This window comes from Tetrao urogallus, assembly GCF_951394365.1.
Source record: "Tetrao urogallus genome assembly, chromosome: 3".
Classification (NCBI taxonomy): Eukaryota; Metazoa; Chordata; class Aves; order Galliformes; family Phasianidae; genus Tetrao; species Tetrao urogallus.
In genome coordinates, this window is record NC_136815.1 from 53,780,653 (window position 1) to 53,807,421 (window position 26,769).

At 36.5% G+C, this 26,769-nt stretch overlaps 1 protein-coding gene across 2 annotated transcripts; it reads right to left on the reverse strand.

The window, feature by feature from the left end:
- Positions 1–25,347, reverse strand: TMX3 (thioredoxin related transmembrane protein 3; the record flags this gene model as incomplete). 2 transcript variants are annotated; one of them, XM_079533642.1, is made up of 16 exons in its annotated part: positions 1–267; positions 1,596–1,664; positions 3,809–3,938; positions 8,319–8,375; positions 8,702–8,755; positions 9,620–9,677; positions 10,542–10,640; positions 11,242–11,308; positions 13,548–13,625; positions 13,847–13,946; positions 14,955–15,035; positions 16,421–16,466; positions 18,602–18,725; positions 19,845–19,884; positions 24,925–24,979; positions 25,233–25,347. In XM_079533642.1, the coding sequence occupies 16 exons, from the start codon at positions 25,345–25,347 to the stop codon at positions 1–3; spliced, it is 1,440 nt and encodes a 479-aa protein (XP_079389768.1). The 2 variants fall into 2 exon arrangements, with proteins under 2 accessions (XP_079389768.1, XP_079389767.1); XM_079533641.1 differs by having other exon boundaries at positions 24,925–24,982.
- Positions 25,348–26,769: the final 1,422 nt, after the last annotated feature.

The window sequence follows — 26,769 nt, forward strand, 5'->3', positions numbered from 1 at the left end:
TTAGTCTTTTTTCTTTTCCAATAGGTCTTTCTGTTTAAGCTCTCCATCTGAAAGTTCTGCATACTTCCCGTTCTTTTCCTCCTCTTGCTCCTCCTCACTGCCATCATCTGTGAGCTCCCGATCACTGTTTTCCTTTTTAACTGCCTCATGTTCATCTACACCTCCATCTGTATCAGCTGTGCAGATTCCGTAACACATTATGCTGATGACACCCAGGGGCAACCCAAAGAGAAAGCATCCCAGAAGTGGTGAACTCTTGAACACTGACTGTTGGAACACAGATTTGAAGTTAAAAAATCACTTCCACTGAACATACACAGTTACCACATTACCTATTACTCTGCATATTTATTTACTAAGATCTGAACTGAGTCAGTTTTCTTAAGAAGGGCAAAGCAGTCATTTTAGCCATTCCTACTGTAAGCTCATTTAAAAAAAGTCTTAGGTTAATATTGCAATATCCCAGTGGGATGATTAATGTTAACATACTAGCTACAAATTCTATCCATTGTTTGCAGCTTGAGAAACCATTGTGCTAATAATGTTAAAATAACATTTTAAAACAACCAGTTTAAACTCTCATTTGTGTCTCATTCTCAAAAATGAGTTTGAGTCATCATAAGGGATCTGAAGAAGCCACTTGTTATTAGAGAGCTTCCTATTAAAGAGTAGCTTGAAAGACTTTATTGCACAAGAGGAAAGACTTCTGGTTTCAGAAACTGATGCATGAATGCTGCATGCTGACAGAAGTTTGGAAGCCACATAAAGAAACAAGCAAATGTGGATTCAAATTCACAGCAAAGATTTTTTTTTTCATGTAGAATTTCCAAGCAGAAAAAACATTATGTACTTCTGCCCAATAAAATGCTGTTAAGCATTGTTAGCCTCCAAGAAGAATGATAAAATATTTGTTTTAAAACCACACCAAGTATAGTATTTAATCTCTTTACGCCCTAAATAGCTTTCCTCAGAATGTTTTACATTCTGTTATTGCTTTCAATGAAAGGAATAAAAGAGGGTTAAGAAAAACATTTATAATTCTTTCTGCTCTATCCCTTAAAATGTACATCAGATTTTAATACAGAATGCTAGTGAAAAAATAAGAAACTCTGTATGCTGAATATTTACCACACTAGAAAATGTTACTAGAGACTTCTGTCAAGAAGTTAACTAGGCTTAAACTTAATGCATATATGTGTGTGAGCATATATGTGAACAGATTTATATTAAAATATTTCTAAAATCTATGAAAACATATGCATCCTGATTGATAAGGTTACCATCTGTATGGGAATTGCTAGGTCATGATCTGAATCAATGACTGAGCACTAGGTGACAAGTCATGGATAAGCCAGTGAGCTCAGGTGCAAGCAATCAGAAGGGATGGACCAGGGTCCTTACCCTCATTCATGGATTAGCAGCTGAGGGAGAAGCATCTCTATTTCGAAATGATGCTCTTCTTGACATGTCACCAGTCTCCAGAAACAATGAGCCTCCTACTTCTAAATAGCTTTTCAAACGCCTGTCCTAGTACAAGGCATTATCATTGCCTTCCATTGCTCCTCACTATCTAAGTGACAAAATATAAAACTTACCACTACAGTAGACTTGGCATCATAGACTATTCTCTTGATTCGCTGCAGAACTCCGTCACCACCTTGCGCCTGAAATTTCAAATGGAACCATGTCAAAACTGCTGACACTTTTCATTTTTGATTCCAAAAGTTCATTCTTCAGACCTTGAAATCTTAAGCCCCTTTAGAAGGAAATGAAAAGTAATTATTCTTGCATCTCACAATGCCCAGACACTCCAACTTTTCTAGCATGGACATACATACCAATAGTTTCAAGAAAAATTTTCCCACAACTATTTTAAGCAAATTGTTAACAGTAAACTGGCACTCTTAAACATCTCTTACTATAGAGAAACACTAAGAAAAACTAAGAACCAGTGTAACCATTATAAAATTGAAGAGAACTTCTGAACCTTCTTTTTTAAGTTGATTGATATCTATTTATGGATAAAGACAGAAGCAGTTAAAAAAAATCTAAAAAGTAACAGAAAGATACACAAGCATAATGAAAATAGTTTGCGGCCAGCAATATCAGACTATCTGCATTACTACCTGAATTAGCAGAGCTTCCAAAATACTAGATGAATCTGAAGCTAATTTGTGTTGAAGAAGGCCAGTCTTCACCTGCCTCAGGATGCCAGAGAAACAAATAGGATGAGAATCTACATTTTGGAGAAAATCAACTGACCAGAATGCAATCCTGACCAAATTCTCCTAAAGTGCAAATTACAGAGATGAAGGACTCAAAGGCTACTAAGACCATACAGAATAACAAGGTGAATATTCCAACACCCTCCAAATAAAGGAGGTAGGGATTGTCACATTTCTCAGAAATTTTACTGCGGTTCAGAAACTTTACATTCTATTACTAGTTTATCACTGTACTTCAAAGACTGCTGATTTCTTGGGTCTGAACATATCTGTAGTAATGCCATTTTATGTCGACAGACATCATTTAGCTTCAATGAAGTCCCATCCCATATTAGCTCTCTCATGTATATACAAAAGATGTGAATTCAAACAGGCCTTTAATCATTCTAGCTAAAATACTCTAAACAAAACAAAGACACAAGTCATAGTACAAGAAAAAGCACACAGCATCACAAATACCATTACTCAAGTTAAAAACCAGACAAACTAATTTAATCTGTTATATTTAAACAAAGTTAAACACACTAACATGTTTAAACAAAGTTAAAGATGCTAATAAAAACAATTCAGAATTCTCAAGCGCAATTAAAAATATTAAAGAATTGAGAACTGAAGAAAAAAATGCAACTAAAGAATTTACTTGGAATATCCCTTGCCTTGTGTTCAGATATTTAGCCAGTAAAGTCATTAACAGCAAGCAAATCCACCCATATTGTGTTGTTGATATATCAATCTGTCAGACTAAATAAACTAAAGTATCCTGTGTGACTGAAACAGTCTACAGCTTTACTTGTTATTGCTATTCAGCATCCTAAAACTGTTGGCATAACGTGATGCGAGATTCAACTAATGCAGTAAGTATTCAATGTAAAGTGAACTGGACATAGGTGTCTTCCAGGAGGCAGCATGATGATTTGTCAGCACTGCCTTCTTTCACTGAGAGGCCACTTTGCCCTGTGCGCACAAATGAGAGCTCTGATACAGCCTTTTCCTTATCCCAAAAACACAGCCTTTTGCTCAACTGAGGGTATAAGCAAAGTTTGAGTTTGCTTTACTAACGTGAAAAAAAAAATTGTCCAAGCCATCAAATGTGGGTGGATTAATTAGGCTTATTAAAAGGTCATTAAAAGCAGTTAGAGAAGAGCAAGCTTGTGTCTGAAACACGCAAAAGAAACATACCACCACTCTGAATCAGAACATGTCATTCATGAAGCTGATAGATTTAGTCATTGCCCAAAAGAAAGCGTAGAGCCAAGTTACATTCACCAGAAAAAATTTAAAGGAAATCAGGAAGAGAATTAAAAGCTCTCAATTTATCAGTGACAGCAGTAAAAGAAATACCAAGGTAACTTAATAAGCTCTATACAGTAAAACGACATTTGCTTGCTATTAGAGGGTTCTGCAATCAGAAATCTGAGCAAAGAAAAACCCTGAACTCAGAATCACACATATATAGACAGTGTCCAGGATAAGAAGACAAAAGAAGATAAAGCATATGACATGACAATCAGAGCAACCTTTATTTTCATACTTCTTATAAAATGAACACCAACAATATATTTGAAGTCACAATGAAGACTTACTTCAGCTGTACCATCCAAGATATTGTTAATAAACTGAACCATATCTTCTGTGTTCTCAATGTGCCTATCTGGTAGAAAATACTGCTGATTGGAGGTATTCAAAACAACGATAGTAGGAATTGTCAAGTCACTGGAAACATAAAAAAGGTTAGATGTAAAAAAAAAAAAAAAATAGTCTACATCATTGCAATTTAAATGACTTCTACATCATTAATCTTCTCCATGTGCACTGCAAATACCAGTTCCAGTTCCTTAAATAAAAGAAAAGAGAAGAAAGAGAATCACTGTAAAGGTATAAGCTTGTTTCTTACTAATACTTTTTCTTCTTGTCTGTGCCAATGAAGCTACTGAAACTTACTGCATGTTACATACCCATAGTGATTGCAAATAAAGTACCTTGTGATTTTCCTATTAGAGAGAGATCTCAGACAGTGGCCTTGCATTACAAATGCAGTAGTGGCACAACACAGTGCACAAACAAAACTATAACTCAAGAATTCAATCCCAGTTGATCAGCTCTAATCAATCAACCTTTGCCTATTGAGTCGAAAGGACACAGTATATTTTTTTTTAACATACCTTTAAGATAGAGCAAATAAGCTAGAGTTTTTAAACTATTACTACTCGTTAGCTGACGTTCAAATGTATAATCACTACTAAGCAACAAATCAGAAAAAAATAGATTGGAAATCACCTCTAGAGATAATACAGTATAATCTACTTCTCCAAGTAGGACTAAATTCAAACTTAGCCCAGGTTTAGAAACTTACACTATACAAGCATATTTTTCTACAAACTAGATAATGCAAACCTCATTTTTCTATATTTTCACTCTTCTCTAGCAGCGACTCACCCATGTCTATTTCTAATCCAAGTAATATTGATGATATTTCAGCCTTCACTGTGGCTATTATAATCTATAATGTCTATAATCAACAGTATAAAAATACTAAGCAATTACTCAAAATTCTAATTTTCCTTCACGTCAAAGAAATTACTGTGTCAGAAAATGTACAATAATCTTTTAAATTTAATTCCAAACTTAGCCTTGAGTAACTTTAATATTTATCCATGAAAACGCTAAGCTCCTACAAAACTCTAGGATTTAAGGCTCAGACCGTATTCCTAGAATTCAAGTTTGAACCACGATGCACCTCAGAAAACATAAGACCTACTAGAGATAACAAAATAATTTCATCTTTCTGAATGTACTCAAAAAAAAAACCCAGCTTTGTCAACAGTGAAAGCTTACAAGAGGATTTTCTAAATACAGTTTTCTCCTATACATTTTTATTCTCTATTTATTAGGAACAAGTAATGTAAGTAAGGAGTCAATCAAATCAAGTGCTTGATCACAACTTATCAACTTCTGACAAAATGCGTCACTCTGGACATAATCAAAATAAGTTTCACTATTTGGATATGGAAAAGAAATTGATACTAAGCAGTGTAAACCACTTCCCACCCATAACAGAAAAATAAAGCACCAAAAAGTTAAAACATTTAACAGTGTGGTAATTAAATTGTTGGAGTTGTCTGAAAAGCAACCAAAAATTAAACTTGATATATAAAATTTATATGCTATCCTGGAACTCATAAAGTCACATGCTTAGTTGGGTTATTAGAAGAGCTGAGAAATAAAGATGTACAGACACCTTCAGTTGATGTTACAATGTTGTTCTATACCTCACCTTTCACAAATATGTATTATGAGGAATGTTACAGTGAAATACTTAAATACACTGCTTTCTTCTTTTGTGCACACTTCTAAGTACCATATATATATATATATTTTTTTTTTACTCAACAGAAGCATTCTCTTTCATTGCTGAAGACAGAAATAAATGACACTATTAGTGGAATTACATGGTCTAGTATCAGACCTGGAGACTGGTGACCCTGACTGTGGCAGGGGCGTTGGAACTTTTGATCCATGGGGTCTCTTCTAACTCAAGCTATTCTATGATTCTACATCTAAGTCTGCAAGTGTATTTCTAACAGGGAGAACTGGTAGAATTATTTTGTCCTTTGTCAAGAAAGGGTATTTATTGTTATGCACATCTGGAAGAATAAAACATTCTGTAATAGATTTCTCCAGTTTCAAGAGGCTTTTTCTACCTGTTTTCACTTGCTGCCACCTAGCGGAAAATTGAAGGCCTGACAATATTATTTTACTCAAAATATTCAGGCAATCATGTAAACAGCAAATACTTCTCTTCCATGTATTTTGCTGATTTCCAGTTATATTGGAAATGCATGTTTCATTTAGGAAATAAACTACAAGCCTGCAATTAGTTCAACAGCAGCTTTTCATACACAACAAATGATAAATTTAGGCATTTTGTAGATTAAGTTTAAATAATCCAACTGAACAGATCCAACAATTATTACCAGATCACTACTGCTATAAATAACACTTGTTCTTCCCCTTCATTTTATTCATCCCAGGGAACTCATCTACCTCCCTAGCTTCTGTGCACATCAATTCCAGTGCTCAGCAGAGTGTGCTGAGTAAAACAACAGTTAGGTTTTTGTCGCATCAGTAAAATACCTCTCCTACCCTCCCAAACAGAAAAATGAAGCAAATTTATGCCAGACAAACTGAGAAAACCACACAGGAAAGGAAATAATGAAAAATGGGGGTCTCATTTTTTGGCAACCAGAAAGTACTGAAACAATAATCACACTTTTACTCCAACTGATAGACAGATGTTTTCAGATTACTTGTATTCAGGTACTAAACCGAATCTAGAGGCATTCTACAGAAATAATAACTAGTACTTCTGAAGTCCTCATGAATCTCCTAGAACTTTTAGTGGCACAATTTTAAATTAGAGCATTTGCACATCTATCTTGTTTTCTTACTCTTGACCTTGTAGACATCTTGCAGCCTTAGATCTAGCATCCACAAGAGTTACAAGACCAGACAGATATAAGACAGACACTGTGGAAGATGGATACTGCAGACTACCGCAGGTGCTCATGGTGTGCACTTTGATCAACAAGAAAGGAACTCAGAATACTCCTCCAGTACAAAGCTGGCATATTTATTCCTGTTGTGCCTTTCCTTCATTTAGAAGGCCAGACAAGAACAAGTCAACAGTAAACACCAAGCAACCGAACTCCCTAGCGACAGATCTTCGCAAAACAAGGACAAACATTAAGCATTTTGTTAGGTTACTTATATATTTCATAAAGTATCAAGTACATACCCCACAAGCAGATAGCATCTTTTACACATTTCATGCTGCATGTCTACAGATACATGAATCTCTGCATTTCAGCTCTACAAATCCATGGTGAAAACATGAATTCATGGTGTCTGCTAAGTGATATTTCAAAGCTGACTTCTCAAATGGCAATAGATACCTGTCTCTGTTCTTAGGAAGATCTCTTACACAATCACTGGCAAATACTGTACTTTATTCTTCAACTGCTTTGAAGTTAAAGAGTACTTTATTAAGTTAATCTAAAAGATAAACTCCATCAATCAGCACTACCAGTAAGACAAACCTCTAAAATTAAATTATAGTATCATTTGTTTAATTAAAGCTACATATTCCTGAGGACAGTGATTTTTTTTTTTTTTTAAAATTCAGAAAAGGCAGGAATTCTTCAGATGACTGCTTTAAGTTAAATATAATAGCAACAACTACAAGAGAAAAAAAGAATGCTGAAATGCTGACACACTAGAGCAAAGGGATGCCATCCAGAGGGACCTGGACAAGCTTGAGAGGTGGGCTCATGCCAACCTCATTAAACTCAACAAGGCCAAGTGTAAACTCCAGCATCTGGGTTGGGGCAATCCTAAGCACAGATACATGTTGGGCACAGAATGGCTTAACAGCAGCCCTGAGGAGAAGGATTTTGGAGTGTTGACTGATGGAAGACACAACATGAGCCAGCAATGTGCGCTTGCAGCCCAGAAGGCCAACTGCATCCTGGGTTGCATCAGAAGTGTGATTAGCAGGATGAGTGAAGTGATTCTGACACTCCACTCTCTTTAGTTAAACACCATCTGGAATACAGCGCCCACTTCCAGAGCCTCCAAAACAAGGACATGGAGTTGTTGGAGCAGATCCAGAAGAGGGCCACAACATTGATCAGAGGGCTAGAGCACATGCCCTATGAGGACAGGCTGAGAGAGCTGGGGCTCTTCGGACTGGAAAAGGCTCTGAGGAGACCTTATAGCAGGCTTCCAGTACTTAAAGGGGGCCTATGGGAAAGCTGGGGAGGGATTTTTCATAAGGCCAGTAAGAGACTAAAATGGAAGAGAATAGATTTAGATTAGATATCAAGAAGTTCTTAACTGTGTAGGTTGTGAGATACTAGAACAAGTTGCCCAGTGAGGTTGTGGATGCTCCCACCCTGGAAGCATTGAAGGCCAGGCTGGATGGGGGAGCAACTTGGTGTAGTGGGGGTGTCCCTGCCTATAACAGAGGGTAGGAACTAGATGATCTTAAAGGTCTCTTCCAACACAAACAACTCTATGAAATACACATGTACTTACTCCATTAGTAAGCTATTGATGTAATCATTTCCATCCATATGGCCAAACTGAAAATCCCTGTAAGAAATGCAATGAAAAACATTATAAAAAAAAACAAACAAAAAGTAGTAATGTCTCAGCATTAAAATAAGTTTGTCCTAAATATTTTTCTTGTAAATGAAGTACACAATCAACATTATAATGCAAAAAAAAAAAAAAAAAAAAAAAAGCGCAATGCTGCAGCACAATCAGCTATGCAAAATCAGTTAATGAAAGTCAACTAATGTCAGTGTATGGTTCAAAAAAACACTATACCATTTTTCAGGTAGAAAAAAGAAAAGTAACTGCTGCCTTAGAAAGGTTAATGCAGAAGTTCATTGAAGCTATTGTAGAAAAGTGCACACCTGTGAAAGTGATCCCGATAATCTCTCGCAACTTCCTGAATAATAGATTTCAGCCTGGAGACAAAAAAAACAACAAAAAAACATCTGTTAATCCAAGATATACTTTGTCAAAATTCAAACATTTAGATTTCTCCAATAAGTAGCAAATAGCATTGCATAAGCAATAATATTTGCCTGCTCAATCAACAAAAAAAACACTCATCTTCCTTGATTTTAAAGGTTGAAAGGCTATCGAGCATACAGTCTGAATACGAGAAAAAGAGTGTCAGACTGCTTTGCGTCATCTATTATCATCTGAACATATGACACGATGACCTTGAAGAAAATCCAAAGATGATTTGTCAAAACAGTAAACACACTACTTGGACAATATTTTCTCAGCTTACATATACAATCACATATCTAACAGAGAAAAGTTTTGTTCTTCCAGTCTCCAGCAAAATTCTGACTCACATTAAGAAAGGGTATTTTCAACCACTAAGTTCTGCACGCAATTAATAGCTATGCATCACTAAGTTCATTTTAATGCAGCTGAAGAACAGCCTTTTGTTTAAAACTAATAAATTTATCTCAAAATCATCTGAACTTAAGTACTCTTTTCCATATTAGAAAAGTGAGGGTATTTGAGTTCACAAGATTTTAAGGTGACACAATAGCATAAAGAACTATGCAATCATTGTTCACGCGATCTCATTGAAAGTCTCCCTTTAAAACTATATGGACTTAAACAGAGCTACAAACAAAGTAATAATGATGTCACAATCTAGAGAACATAATATAAAGGTAGAACTTTTCATTTAGTCTAGAATTTCTGAATTTGTAAGGAATTTCCAGAATGCGTCAAGATTTTATAAGTCAATGAATTAGTTTTCCACCATACCACCACATTTTTCCATTCATCGGTACTCAACTCTGTACCTGGTATGTTCCACTGAAGAGTTTTTGTCATCAATCACTGCAATAGCCACAAGTTTTCCTAAAAAAAGGAATACAGTACTTGAAGCCATTTAAAAATAAATTGCATTTTCAGATTGAATATGTGCCAATATCTGGAAATTTTTGTAACAGCACTTCAGTAAATGCCTTTTTAAAATATAACATTACTTTCACAAACATGTGGGAATCCAGGCATTCTGTATCTTCAGAACCTTGAAGAAACCAATGCAGCATCAAGTATAAACTTGTTTTTAAATGGGAGGTAGATTATAACTTACCCTGACCTGGAAAAAAAAAAATCAACACAGAATATCCACGGCTTCCTAAGCATATACATACTCTAAGAGCAAGTAACTGAAGTTACTTGAATGCAAAGTCTTCATTTGTCTTCCAAGAAATTTCACCAAACACAGAAGTATTCAGGGACAGGTCCATTTCCATAGACATTCATCTCCCTACCTCACCATATCTCCTCTAAAGATACTTGAATTAGCTACTATCTGAGAAACTTATATAACATACTTACCTGAATAAGTCCATCCATATCTGACATTTCAAAATATGTTTATAAAATTCTGATGGTTTTTCAAGAATGATTTATAAAAAACCTAAATTATTATTAAATTGAAAGCCTTGCTTAGTTTTTGTGAATACTACAAAATTAGACATACTTTTTTTTATGCTGTTATTAAGGGTCTAGCACAGGCTTTGGATGAAGCCTCTAGTACATATAAAATGTCTCCTGTTTTTGAAGTTAATTGGACATCATCAACTCAACTTTCAGATTAAGTAGGGTTTCGTTTGTTTTGTTTCATAAAAAGTATCCTTTCTTACTCTTCTTTGCTTTTTCTTAATGTTTAAATTTAATTTTAGAGACAACTGTTCAAACATAGCAACATCTCACCTGTATCTCCAAGTTCATACAATGTAAAACCATCTACAGTAAGATAACCTTGAAATCTTTCTCGATTTATCCAGGATGACAGATCGCCATCTTCATATTCTAAAAATGCAAAAAATGCTGAAAGTTAAATACACATTGTGTGAAAATACCATTTTTTTTCCTCCCATTTTCTGGGGGCAACGTGAGAAAACAGAATTATTAATATGTCAAGCAGCACCTCGCTCTCATTTTTGAAACATTAGTATTTATTTTGAACAGTAAAAGTCATCTATCAGAAATGAAAATTCTTGTTCACTATACCTGGATTTCCCCAAAGCTTATGTTAATGGGTGACACCTCTTCAGCAAGTTTTCTTCTACTTTCTGATTTGAACAGTGAGTGAAGGAGAATATTTAAGTGCTTTGGTTCAGGCAAAACAATACTACTGGAAGCTGCATCTCAGTGATTAACATGAAGTAAACTTTCTTAACTTCAACATCAGTACTGATAAAGACAATTCCTCCAATGATGTATTTTATTCTGTAAGTAATCAAACTTTTCCCTATGCTGCCATGAAAAAGCTGTTATTTATCACAAAATTATTGGTGCATTTCCCACTGTTCCATCTTGTCTTGAAATAAGCAGCCCCACTGGCTCTAGTTTCTCCACATTTGCTTTCAGTCTTCTTTTAAAGTAATTTTACACTTTTACTTTTACTTACCATCATACACAAAGTAAGTTCCATCTTTGAATACAACAACAGCAGGTAGTTCAGGCAAGGTCAGATACTGAAAGAAAGATTAATCCATTAAAAAAAAAAAAAAACCTACCAACTTTTTAATAAACATCTTTGAAGTGTGAAAAAATACTCTGCGGGGAAAATATTCAAGTACATTTAAACACATTCTGCCTACATTGTTAAGAATAAGCATTCCATCTTCTGCAATATTAACAAGTAAGAAAACATAAACCTATTCTCAACAGGTAGGCCTCATAAAATATAAACCAAACAGCATTTTTACACGTATCTAAAGTACTATCAGAAAGTTCTACTAAAATTTGACATGCACTTTAAATAGGTCATAACTTGAGAATATCATTAAGCTTGCACTATTCTGTTTTCAATTTGTGCTGTTGTCAGCGTACCTGCCATACAGAAACTTTTACTGAATGGACAGTCAATAATACAGAACACTTGAAAAGTATTATATTGATAATATGCCCCACTAAATCAGGGCCATTTTCTGTGTTCAAGCTGATGGAAATACAGATATTCCAGAAGACAAGCCTGCAAATGCCCCTCATGTAAGCATACAGAACAATGAACGCATACATCACCATCCTGAACATGCTATTAAGATTCATTTGGTCAGCAATATACTGAAGAATACACAAAGTATAAAAATCTTGTAAAGATAAAGTTAACAGTCACAGTAAGTCAACTCAATAAAATGAAACAAAAAGCACTGCATGTACTCCTTTCTGTTAGCTATCATTAGTTAAAACTTTAGAATTTAGAATTATAGAATAGAACTTGTGATTAATAAAAGACTATCATATTTTTAGTCCTGATGATGATGATGATGTTGAATCGTTTCTCTAATTTATTTATGGTTTGGGGAAAACATAAGAACAGTATAATGAGTACTTCTCCAAATAACATGCCTACTGTAATCATTGTGTTATCTCAGAAAGAAATGCAAAATCAGTAGGTTTCTGATGTAAGAGCTCATACACATGATCAAGAAGATTAATTCTAGATAATGCTTTATTCTTTTATTCACCACAAGCATAGTTCAGCATTTTTAAAGCTCAAATCAGCCTATGTCCACCTCATGGCTTACAGCATAACTAATCTTGTTTCAAGCTTTAGGTGTAAAACCACAAAACAAAGCTGAACAGTTAATATCACATCTCATCATGAAAAGCCTCATTACAAGTAGCAACCAGTTACTTTGTAACATTTTTGCTACTCTGGAAAGAAACAGTGTACAGTCACTACTTCAGTTACAATGATGCAACATTTGTAGCAAATTACACTGGGTAGAAAGAACAGTTCATTACTTACATCATAGAAAGAGTTCCAACCTTTTGCATTCTTGGTCAGTAGAAGCTAGACTGTAAACTGTTCCTTGCTAGAGTGGGAACATCTAGATCAGGTCACACAGGAACGCATCCAGGAAGATTTTGAATGTCTCTAAAAAAGGAGACCCTACAACCTCTTTGGGCAGCCACGTTCCAGCGTCCTGTCACCCTCGCTGTGAAGTTTTTTCTCATATTTACGTGCAACCTCCTGTGTCCAGCTTGCACCCATTGCCCCTTGCTCTATCATTGGATGTAACTAAGAAGAGCCTGGCTCCATTCTCATGACATTCACGCTTTACATATTTATAAACATTAATGAGGTCACTCCTCAGTATCCTCCAAACTGAAGAGACCCAGATCCTTCTGCCTTCCCTTGTAAGAGAGATGTCACTTCAACAGTTAAGCAACAATAGTTAGAAACTTTTCACCTTTTTGATTAAATGCAAATGACTTCCTTTCTATTATATAACATCTCCCTCACATTCAAGAGTACAGCAGGATTCTGCAGCCAGCAGACTAGGCTGGTTGATACACGGACAATCAGCTGTATCACACAAGCTGGAAAGAACTTATCTTTTCACTAAAGCTCCTGATACTATGGTATCCATGCTATAAAACAGATGAACCAATTGGCTGGTGGAAAGTTTATCAGGAGCAACAAGAGCTTTGTAATGGATAAAAATGGAAACATGCATATTCTTGAGCTGGTTATGCAGAATTCAGTGTGGGCTGAACATGTCTTTAATTTTATCAACATGATTTAATCAGTTTATTAATATTACTGAGCAAGTCATTTTGTTAACACAAAGCATGTAGACTCAAAAACTTCACAGTGAAATTATTTGAAACCTACCAAAGACAGACGTATTGCAGGAAGCCATCTCTATGCCACCAAAACAACCAAAAGAACATTTTTACGGACATCGGAACTGAACAGCTTACCTCAGGGAGCACATCTTCTGAGGCAGAAAAAAAGTATGTATAAACAATTAGTTCTGAAGCAACTTCAATGTATTTTTCCTGCAAAAATACAAACAATTTTGTTTAATGGTTCAGCCTCTAGGATGCTTTGAAGTTTTGCAACATACCTTATCTTCAAAAGATTCATCAGGAAATAGGGTTAGGACACAAGATTATATAAACCACTTCTAGTCTTTGAACTTTCTAGAAGTTATTTTACAGTATGTCTGTGGAGAGTCAAGAGAAATAACTTTCTAAATAAATTTAATCTAGTTTCAAACCTTTAAAGGAGATTCCCCACCAACATATACAAAAAATACACGATGCCTCTTTCGCACATGCTCAAACATATGCTGGCTAGGAAGTGGCCTGATAAGAGGTCTGGAAAAAAAGAAAGAAGATAAAAACCTTAGTTTCTGCAATCTGCCAAATCACAAGTAGAAATCCCCAAAGAAAATGCCATACAGGTAGTTTTCTTTCCCAAATTCCTCAACCCAAATTTATCCAGTTTTTCAATTTCTGCCAGAAAAAGAAAATAAAAATCCTGTCTCTCAAAATAAACTACATTCCCTAAATAATAAATTTACATTTTAGACTAGCATCTTAGAACAAAATGTTGCTACGATGTTAATATTCAAGCCACTTACCAGCTGTACAATTATTTGAGAGAAACATTTCTGAAGTACAGCAGGTAGATGGTGTGGTTTTAAAAATATTCTTTAAAAATTTTAGTAAGCTATTAGATCACTGACACTCTTACACTACAGAATTATCAACAACTTCATATAGTAAGTATTATATGTCTATATGAATATCACTTAATTGTATCTAAGGATGAAAGGAAGAAGTGCCATTTCTTCTCTACTCAAAGATCTGGAGGCCATGGGCCACCAGAAGAAAAGAAGAAATTATGAACATCAAAAAACGTTGTGAACAATTCTGTAGAAATAATTTCCTCATGTTGCTAACTGCCACAGCTTGCTGATGCACAAGCATATATTTTACAGATTAAGGATTGGAGTATTAAACAGATTAAAGATTGGAGTATTAAACAGATTCTGTCTTCATAACAATGTCCATATATTAATCCACATTTATGTCAATATTTTTGTCTATAGCTCCTATGAATTTTGTTTGTCCACAGTTTCCACAGTTTTGAAAAGCCCTACATCTTGCATGATAAGGAATTATAAGTGTGACTAGTCGGTTCCTATGTCTTCTCCATGTCACTCACCACCAAGCTCACAGGCAACCACATGCACATTGTGTATAATTTTTAAAGTCAAGGTATTTTTATTATCATTTTTTTAATCAGTTGCATTTTTGGCCCAGTGCAAAATATTTTGGAAATATTAAGTCAGAAGCAGTCTCAAAGAATTGTGTACTTACCCTGCTACTCTATTAGCGAATTCAATTATATCATCTTTGGTCCTGGGTCCTCTATAATTGTATGCCAAGTCACCTTTTAAGCTGGATAAATGGGAAAGGAAGAAAAAACAACAAGGAGGAAAGAATTAGCTGACATTAAGAAGCCACAGATTCTGAAGAACAAAATTAAAATCAAATAAGTTTTATCCACATGTGCAGAATTACTCAAATTTTTACTAGTCACTTGTTAGCAAATGATAATCAAAATTATTTTTAAAATATTCATCAACAAGCAATTAGCAAAAATAGAAAAAAATCAGTAATTCAATACAGTGTAGTTATGGAGTAAAAACCTATTTATACAATATCTAATAATAACATCTAAAAACAATTATTTTGTTATGTTTTTTTTCTAGTGTGTAGCGATCATAAATACAGAAGTTGCTAGGAATATTTGCTAATAAATTCAAAACAGCTAAAACAAATCCAAAATGTCTTTTTTCTTCTTTTTAGTAATTGGGAAGTACCAAATGATTTGCAAAACATTCTAAATGTATGCACCAAAGATTCCACAAAGTGCTTGTCAATTTCTTGTACCTTCCCGGCACACGTGTATTTAATTAAAGTTTACTACATTGTAACAGGCTTCCTTTGAATCCAAGTAAGTTTAGGAAGCCCGTGTGAAGAAAGTAATCTTAAAACAACTTTCTATGCCTCTATATGCCAATAAATTTATTATCCCTAACAATTAATATGCTCAATATTTGAGTCATTTTTGAGAAACGTAAATCAAAAATTTAATATATATAGTGAATCTTACCCCTGAACAAGCATACGCTGTGAACAACTCCTATATAATCAGTGAAAAGTGATCAACATTACTATTTAATATGACCTTGTATTGGACTATGCACTATATACCTTAAGAGTGAGTATGTATGATACCATTACAGCTTGGATTTTTTTTTTCTTTCCTTAAATGTTAACCTCCATTAATTTTTCAGTTAGTGATGCAAGAACAAAAGCTACACGTGCATCCTTTGTCAAACAACTGCTCTCACACTTTAACCTATACAGTAACCCAATAACTACCAGTGTCACTTACATAAGATTTTCAGGAAAATCACTGGAGAGAAAAGAAGGGCAATTGAAAATAAGAAAGCAAAATTAATAGCTTAGAGAAGTCAATGGAAAGACTTAGGTATGCAGTTACTGCCTGGATCATTCTCAAGACTTCAGATCAGTTGGTACATGAAATTCCTTCCTGTATTTCATATAAATGCATACATACACTTTTAAAGTTGCATATATAAGACAGCAGTTAAATGAATTCCAAAATTACTACACTATTTTTTTTTAAAACAATTAAGATAACGTTTTCTTTTTGCTTTGTTGTTTTTTAAAATGGAAAACTACCTTTTGCACTTATCAAATGAATGTTGGGAAAGATCAAGTTCAAAATAATTCAGTGAGAAACATCAACTTACAGCTTAATTGTTGGATAGCCTCGCACTCCGAATTCAGATGCAATACCTGAAATATATGCATTAATGCCAAACTGAACCAAGTCTTGTTCACTCGCCCACCTTAAGGTTTAAGTAGTTTCCTATTCAAGGCACATAAATAAATGCAGAGGCTCCTGATTTAGATGCTAGAAGTAAACTGGCATCTCTAAACATAAACGTTCAGTCAATTTTCTCTACAAGGTATTATGCATTTAATGTGAATCACACATAGAACCAGCTGGAAATATTTGAGGTAAGAATTAAGCATCATGGATGTAGGGTCTGTAAACATCCATCCATCCATCCCACCCTGCCTCACATTTGCTCAAAAGGTTGTATCTTGATATTGGAACATCCTTTACTGTTGTGAATGTACCAACTGCCACCTTAACAATATCTTCAAGATAATTCAGTGTTTTCCAGAAGTTAAAATAAATATTCCTTAAAGAAGAAAAATCTAGAATAAGTTTAAACTTTTGATAATGCCTCTGCAGTCCATTGACAGGGTAGGGAAGAAAAGAAGAGTTAAAAACGCACCAAAACATTTTAATACATGAATATTCTTAAGCTACCAACCACATGCCACAGTAACACATGTAGGAGGACTGAGCACAGGGCTCTGAATAACAGTTTAGAATGTGTCACTCTAAAATTGTTTGTTGAGGTCAACACGAGTTGTACAGACCTGTCAATAAAAGTAGCAGTTCACATACTAGCATCTCACTCAGAGCAGACTGATCTAAGAAACACGTGGTCTATGCTCACTTGATTTTGATCTCTTCCTCTTATATTTCTTTTATTGAAAACTAGAATCTGTTCTGACACGTGCTAATATATTCAATCACAAAGACTTTCACTAGACAGCTTATTTTTCCTCACAGAACTCTTTAGTACATTCAAGAAAACTGCAGAATAGGCACGTTGTTTTTCTGTTTTGTTTTTAAAAACATCTCATCCATGGAGATTACTGAAATCCTCTCAAGTGATTTATTTACAGGACCAGTGTCACTTGTTGATACAAACAACACTACACAGGCAAATAGCACCAATTATGCTAGCACTAAGTGCAATTTATTTATGCTTTCATCGCATTCAGTGGACTTTAAGGCAAACTTGCACAAAAATTCAACTGATACACCAGGTAACAGTTCTGTTAGTATAACCACTGCATTTATTAGATGTTCTATATAGTTTCCACCAAAACATTCTGATGGCAAGCCATCAAAAATTCAGACTTCTCATGTTACTTAATGTTCCTATTAGAAACACAAAACTAGTTATACACAATCTCCATACTCTTCTCTGCAACATATATGTACTCCACTGTTATACTGAGTATGAAGAAACTCAACTGTCACCAAAGAAACTCTGTTTAAAATGCTGTGCAAATATAACAGTCCTGAATACTTGGTTTTAATTGCACACAGGCATCACATGGACCCTACTGTTCCCTATGCCTTCCCTTACAGATTTAAGTGAAATGACAAGAGACAAGCACACTAAAACTAAGAAAATAGTATTAAACAGGTAAAAAGTCTCTCATGTCTGCCAAAACCACTTCTCTGAACGCCTCAAATTTTGTATGTTTCTATTCCTGAAAACACTCTAGGGTCTGAACATACGAAAAGTATCTTCAAAAATAAAAGCATTAATATAGCTCAAACTGGTTCTTCAAGAATACATTTAGAGAAACATGGGGAGAAATTGGCTCAGCATTAACATAATGACTTCAGTGATTCCAGTTGGTTTTTGGTTTAACTTTTCGAGGAGTAATTACCTAAAAAGAATAACAGCAAGAACACAAACATTTGTCCAACAGTAATACAGGGAACATAAAATGTGGTTAAATTGGATGTTGTCAAGAGAAGCACTACTCCAAAACACTTGTATAAAGGTATTCTAAGAAGTATATCAAAAGGGATATATGCTAAAAGCTTTCACCTTCCATTTGCTAAGAAATCTCCACACAACCAGAAGTAAGTACAATAAAAAAGTACATACAGCATGTTGTCACTTTCAGAAACAAAAATCAGGAGATGGTTTCCCAGCAACTGTTTTTACATGAATTTCTTATAGAACAATAGAATGACTAATGAAAACAAAGTAAGAACGGCTTCTGTTTTGAAGCCGTTAGGAAATTATCTCCATTCAAACCTTACTTACTAGAGAAGGAAGTTGCATCCATCTTCCCAACTCTTACTGGAGAGCCCATGTTTTTCATTTCTATACCCACTTCATTCCACACAGGCTCTAATTTCTTGCAGTGGCCACACCATGGTGCATAAAACTGAGAAGATACAAATACATTGAATTCAAGTCAGATACATAGATACATTAGTAAGGTTTATTTCGCAACTTTGTTCTTCTTCAAGTTGTATGAAAATAAACCTGACAGTTACTTACAAAGGTGGAGTGATAAACTGAGCTTTTAAGATTTGGTACTAATTTAATACGAAAGCAGGAGTTATAAAAGAATGTACTCAGTTGTAGCACAATTATACCTTTTTTCCCCCCAACAGACTGTGTAGCAACACATTAAAAACCTCTCAAAGTACTTTCATTTGGTTGGTTTTTTTGTTTTTTGGTTTTTTTTTCTTTGTTTTTTTTTTTTTGAAAGTGAAAACTTTTAATCAATCTCTCCAGTAATACACATTTAATTTGCAAAAATATATATATTATTCTTTGAAAAGGAGATTGTATATATATGTACATATACACACACATGCACACATACTTCTAAAGCTATTCTCTGCATCTCAGTTTTTCAAGAAATGACTTTTATACAAACACGGTCTAAAATCAATTCCATTTTTGTCAAGGTCAGAAACGTGAAACTATTTTATCTTCCTGCCTATCTTGCTATAATGCCTCACTAAAATTAACAGAGAAGATTCCAACGTTTTAGAAACATGATCATGTTGCAAGCTGACAGTAATGTGCAGGAAGACAAAAACCAACTTGAAATGGCTTTCCCTACTGAAAAGTATCATATTCCTTTCCAAATACATTGGAAAGAATGGACCATTTCATGTATTCGATGCTAAATGTATAGCAAAAATTAGTTGATAGAATTGTAAAAAAATCCCGCGTGCAAGTTATAACCTCTTCATTGCAAGTGTTAGATAATCTGCTTTCTGTTTTTAAGGGCTGTAAAATGTAGGTTGAACACTGTCTGTATTCAGTACTCAGTCTAAATTGTGGTTCATCCTGAACAATGGAGGACAACTGCTTATCCACCTTATCAAACAAACTAGTCATGTAACTTCTCTGCACCACATACAAATGTTCTTCCAAACGATGAAGCAGCCCCACTACAGACCATAACAGTGTACATTTTGTGTTTTGAGTTCCACTAGCTCGGTGTGAAATAATGGACAACTCTTCCAATTTTTCCTTCTATACTCACATCTACAAGCCAAATATCATCTTTACGGTTTTCTTTAAACCTAGGAGGGAAAAGAAATAAAATTAATATATCTGTAAGAGTCTATAATTAGATTTAAAAACAACAGATGCTAGATTGCTGTTTAGCTTCTTTTTTGGAGGAAAGAAGGGAAGGTGGAGGAGCAAAGTTATTTTTCATTAAATAATCCCAGCTCACAATACTACATGCACATTCTTTATTATACTTCTATAACCATTTGCCAAAGCCAAAACAACCAACAATAAACAGCAAAACCACACAGAACACAGAAAGCATACCAATATTCCACAAATCTATTTGATTGTGATATGTAATCCAAGGGACCAAAGTATTCTGGTATTATACTAAACACTGCATGCTGGTACGTGCTCAGAATATATAGTAGTCATCTTCCTACAGCACTGGTTTACACTGTTAATCCTAGCTTTACTGAACGTACCCTGACTAAATTAACCTTATGTTAACATGCAAGGCAATTTTTTGTTCAACTTCCTTCAAAGTTCTACTTCTCTCCTTCATCTGCTCCACTACAGGGGGGTCTGTTCAGCTTTTTACACAAGTTACACAAAACAAAAACTTATTGGAAGACAGCTAATTTGAAAATAAAATACTAGAAGTCGTGGTACTACTAAATACTTTTAAAGCTAGAGCAATGACATCCCTATGAACTGATTACCTTTAACTGTAAACTTGTCACGAAAAGCATAAAAATACAGAAATAAGATAGAACACACTGTTTAGAAATATGTTGGTGTCTCCTGAAAAGTTGTTTATATATTTTAACACACATTTGTCACTACAACAAAATCATGGAAATCATCTTATTACTTAACTGTTCTTAGGTTGAAAATTAAATAAACCACAACCGTCACTCAAGGCTGCTTCTTTTAATAAAGATTTGAGCTTTCATAAAAGTGACTACATTTGGGAGAAATTAGAGCTGAATGTTTTAAACTGCAGAATTTCAGTGGTTAATTGAACCCTCAGAAAAGATATGGTTAGTGACTAACATAACTAGTAACTTCAGGAGAACAGTTTTTAAGTCACAATTGCTTGAATATACCACCTCACAAAAAACACGCAGAGCAAAAGAACTACGGGGAGCCTAGCATCTCATGAGAACTCTAATGAAGCTCTAGCTAAATTCCCACTACAAATAATTAGTCATGATGCAAGAAATAGAAAGCAGCTACTGAATCATCAGATACCAGGCTGCCTTCGTATGAGGGCTGCACCAAAAGTAATGCCTCCTATTTTATTACATTGGTCTACAACATCAGAGGCAAGCGTTGCTGATACAACAGCAAAGAAGGCTGAACCTTCTCATCAATGTTCCATTACAATTTGTTGCTGTGTAACAGACGGCAGCAGAGAGGAAGTCTGACAGAACAGTGTCTGATGTGGAAGCACCTATGAAACAAAGATGTGGAACTGAATTCCTCCACGTGGAAAAAATGGCACTCTTTGATATTCATTAATGCTTGCTGAACGTTAACGGAGACCAAACGGTGGATTTGAGCATGGTGAGGTGCTGAGTGGTGCATTTCAGCAGTGGTGACAACACAGTTAAAGACAAGCTACATTTTGGACGGCCATGCACAGTGTACAATAAATAGCTGTACAGAGGCTAGGCTAAGCAGGATTATCATGATGAACAAATAATAAATGGAAAATGCTCACCAGCATCGCAGGCTCGCAATAAACTCCATGAGGAGGGATCTCCAGAAAGAGATCCTTCCTCAGTGGCAGTCAGCACTTAAATGGGATCTAAGAGAGGTGGAGCCAGGCTCCACCCCTTCCAGTAGCACAGGGGAATTGCCTTCACCTGTGCTCCCACAGCTGACTCATTGTTTTGCCTCAGGTGGTCAATCAGAGGTTCAGGATATGATCAACAGTTCCCACACAGCTACCCTGAAATGAAGAACATCTCTATCAATTCATCTATACAAATCAACTAACAGTTGTGACTACGTTGAAAAACACTGTTTTGTAACTGAGAATTTGCTCCATCAAACAGTGTTAGCTGTTTGCTTTTTGTATCTGTTGTAGTTTCTGTGGAAATAAATAGTAGGAATTATTTTTGGAGCAACACCTATATTTAGAATATCAGCTTTGTTTTGTAAAACAAAAATTTATAATGAGTTTTTCTACACCCCGTCACATATGACTCCATTCCAAGGAACGGTACTTTAACAGGAGATTACACAGAACATTAAAACACTTAGGAAGGTGAGCTGAAATCTTATGTGATGGCATACAGCAAGAAAAAGAATAACAGAAAGGAAATATCTGAAGACTCTGTATTCCAACTGAATTTTATAATTTTGACAGCACATTCAATAGGCCTAATATATTGTAAGAGAAACTTTATTACTGTTAAAACTGTGGCATAAATTGTACAACTCATTTAAAGGCATCTATTTAGTTAAAATATCAAGTCTAACCTTAACATTACCTAAACAAGTTTGAGTTCAGACAATTTTGTTTTGTTAATGATTAAACTATTAGACTTTATTAAAGAAGCTAACCACACAGCTGGAGAAAAAACAGAGGTATCTGTACAAACAGGTATTTCAGCATTTTCTTGAAGGTGCTGTTTCTAGTTCCTGTAAGCACATTTCCAAAAGTAAAATGCCAGCACTTTTTGTTAACTGCCCTGCCCTCTTATGTCAGTAGACACAGGCACAGTCACACTGGTGGAAAGATGATATAGGAATCCCATCTCCTTGACTAAAATGATTTGTCTCAAAAACATATAACCTCTCAACACTTTACACTCTGCCATCAAGTACTACCTCAACTACCACTTAACAGACATACCCATTGAATTATTGACTGTAAAAAGAAATCAGCATGAAATCAAACTAAAGATGAAGGACTCAATTCCAAAGGACTTAAATCGGAAGCTTTCAGCTTTTTAAGCTTCCACTTAAAGTGGAAGCTGCTGCTTTTACTCCTCCTTCTCCCTTCTCAATCTCCTTACACGATTTCCGATCCTGGGCTGAGCTCCTACAGCATCCTTACAGAGAGAAAAAATACGTAATTTTGAGTAAGGTTACAGACCTGTTTCATTATCACATTGGAACAACTCTACAAATGCTGTAAGATGAGCAACAGATCTGAGGTAGGCACTAATTAAGGACAGAAGAAACTGACAGGAACCATCGCTCTTAGTTTGCATGCATTCAATGGCCCAGTCAGGTGATGCTGAGTAACTCATATCTCTGTTAGTTATTCCCTGCTATTTGCTTTCTTCTGTCCTAAAAGCCTGGGAAAGGGATTTGCACCTTGTGCTAACAGGCATTATTTGCAACTGCAAAAATAAAATTAAATTAAAATCAACAATAAGCAAAACAAGTTTTCGTTATAAGCAAGAACTCCATTTATGTATTTGTAAAGTGAGAAACTAGAAGCTTTCATCAGTCACTGCTCCCAACTTTTTTTCTTATTATTTTTCTCACTGTTTGCCAAGCAGCTAAAAAGAAAAGATTGTCCTGAACAAGTCACAACTTAATTCCCATGTCCAACTGCAAATACAGAAACTCGTAGTTACATAGCTGAAAAAGCAAAACATTCTAAAACTGGATTTTCAGTTATCAGCTATTCCACATAAGTTACACGACTACAGAACTATTCCTCACTCCAAACAACAATTAGATTTAAACTTACACCTGCAGAAACATGATATGGGAACATGATGTGGATGCATAGAAGCACAATAATTTATTCCTGCAAACTCTTTATTTTCAGCCTCTGAAAATATGAGGCAAACCAGCTTTGAAAATCAACTCCAAGCAGTTACCATGCTTCAGCTGTTCTTTAACAACACTTTAAACACAATGCAAAGATGCTGAGGTATCTCTCTGATACCCTTTCAATACATTCCTATTTCCTACCCCATTACTTCACTACACTCATTTGATCCCATGATTAACTGCTCCAGATGAATTAGCAGTATGCTAAAAAAAAAAAAAAAGTAGCTTTCTGACTGCTCAACTACATGAAGGAAACCATCATGCACTGAACCCTAATAAACACACAATCTGTGACTAACTTAAACTGATCATGAAACAGCCATCTAATACATTCTCTTCCTCTTAGTCTTCTCAAGAAAAATTTTCTATACTTTCTATTTCAATTCTAATAATTGTGCTGCCTTATAGTAGTTCAGATCAACTTGTGGATCTAACAAAAAAAAGTTACATATACTTGTAGAAAGTCAGTTTTTAGAGACAACTACAAGCAGAATCATTAAGGTTGAAAAAGATCTATAAGGTTATAAAAGATCTATATAACTATCAGCCCACTGATACCATGCCTACTAACCATGTCCCTCAGTGCCACATCCACATGTCTCTTGAATGCCTCCAGGGACAGTGACTCCACTGCCTCTGAGTACACTGCCACAGAACTACCACAGTAAGGCAAGTAAAGGTAGTACGTAGCTAAGATTAGGGCAGGACTATGCATTTCAACACCACCATGGAACTAAGGCTAAACTTGCTGTAAAAGCATGTCTTTGCCCAGGAACATAAGCAGCACTCCACAAACCAGTCATGAACCAGTCCAGCAAGCCTGCCTTATTCCTTTTCCTTTTCTGGCCATGCATCAATGCACTTTCTCTCCCAACTTATTGTTGCAGTTATGCAGCAAAGGAAAATGAAGAATTTAGTTGAACACAACCAGCCTTAACTCAGGGTGGCTATCAGCCCACCAATGTCTTTATTCCACCAAAAAAGAGAAAGAAGAATAAAATCAGAGAACGCTTTTGAAAACAGCACTTGTGAAAACAGCTCAAAAACAAAACCACAGAAATAAAACACCCCCCAGCTTAGTTGATAGCGCCTGAAAAATACAAGCCCCAGAATTTCTACCGTTCCTTCTCAGAGGAGGTTACTTTTCCTGAGTAACGTTCTGGACAGCCTTACACTGCACAGAGCTGCTGGTCTGGGAACAACCACCACCACCCCTCCCGCACCTCCCCCCCCCCCCCCCCCCCTTGTTCTGACACTAAAAACAGTGTGCTTTTTAATTAACATTGCAAGTCACACACAGTACTTACGATTCATCCAGATCTTCCACAAAAGCCGCCTCTGATGCCAACGCCAGCGCAACCACTGCTGGGTGAGGAGAACCGTCAGTGACCCCCGTCCAGACTGGGGGTGCTCGCTCGGAGTCCTTCGCGCGACCCGGGTTCCTCTCCCAGCCCTCACTTCCCCTCACCCATACCGCGGCTCCCCGTGCCCGCACCACCCCTCGCCGCCTCCTCACGCCGCGGCACTGCCTGCCGCTCCCCAGCCCTTCTCCCGGCCCCAGGGCCCGCCGCTCTTCTCCTGTCCCCGCACCGGGCGCATCCCGCACGGCTGTTACCTGCCGCCCACAGACACCGCCGCCACTCGCCCAGCGCTGCCATGTTGACAGGAGACCGGGCACGGCCGGAAGGGGAAACGGCACGGCGCAGTGCCGATCTTCCCTCACTGCGCATGGGCGGGCAGCACGGCGCAGTGTGCTGGGGGGGTAACGGGCGGCCCGGGGTGGCTGATTCTGCATCTCTGTGTCTTTCAGGGCTCTGGAGAGCTGCCCTTGGGAGGCGGAAGAAGAAGAGGGAATCATGAAATCCTAGCGTGAGGCTGGGTGCAACTTGGTGTGAGCCCGCTGCCTCGGTAGAGCGCGTTCCTACTTTTCCCGAGGAAGCCGCCGCGTTCCAGTAGCTCCTATGGGAACACAAAGGGCTAGGGCACCTCCCGGTCTTATAGATGTCTCCAGGTTTTTGCCTTCAGTCGCAGGTGGAAAGTTTTTCCCTGTTTGTGAGGACGTTCACTGCCTAGCTGGACAGGACTCAGCAGAGCCTTCTGAACAAACCGGGCACCATGATGTCCCAGCAGCCTCCAGATGCTCTGATTGAGCATCTTCCTTGAAATGTGAATTTCAACATATCTGTATCATCCAGAGGTCTTTGATGGGTAGAATTCCATACTTACTGTTACATCAGCAACCCTCCATCATGTTTATGAAAAACACAGGCTCATTCTAATATCAATTTTATCATTCTCCTCTTTTCCCATCCTCTGCTGGATTGCTGTCAGTGCAGATTTGCAGATGCTGGAAAAGCAACTAATCCAGCTAAAAAACCTCTTTGGAAAGAAGGAAAAAAAAAAAAAAAAAAAAAAAAAAAGTATTTGAAAGCAAGTTTTTCATCTGGAAATGTTTTGCCTTATTTAGAAACATATTGGGGAATCTTATTACTACATCCAAACACCTGTAGGTTTATAGAGGACAGCCAGCCTCTTCTTAGTGGTTCCCAGTGCCAGCACAAGAGCTGTCGGTATAAACTGGAGCACAGGATTTTCCCTCTGAACAGCAGGCAGCACTTCTGTGCTGTGCAGCTGATGGAGCACTTGGCACAGGCTGCCCAGAGGCTGTGGGGTTTCCTCCTTGGAGGTGTCCAGAAGCCGCCTGGCCGTGGGCCTGGGCACCCTGCTTTCGGTGGCCCTGCTGCAACAGGGCTGGGACTGGGAGACCCAGAGGGCCCTGCCTGCCTCAGTCATGCTGGGATTCTGATATCTGTTCCTTTTCAGTTTTTCCTTTCTCCTCCATATTGGAGTTACTTCCCTAATCTATACAAGCCGATGTTTGAGGTTTTGAGGAGGAGAAGGATGGACTGTTTCCAGTGAGAATTCAGTTCTTCTGACTTTAGTCTTCAAGTCACTTTGTCTAATCTACAAGCAAGGGATAAACATTCCAGTTGCCTCACTTCTGGGCTTCTGTGTGCGTCAGCCAGATACATACAGAAATACACGTACTCCCTCGCTAGCCTAAAAACAAACTGGGTATTCAGTATCTCTATTTCATCTAATAGTTTCTGTGCTTAGCATATTGGACTTATCAAATGATCTGCAGAATTGTC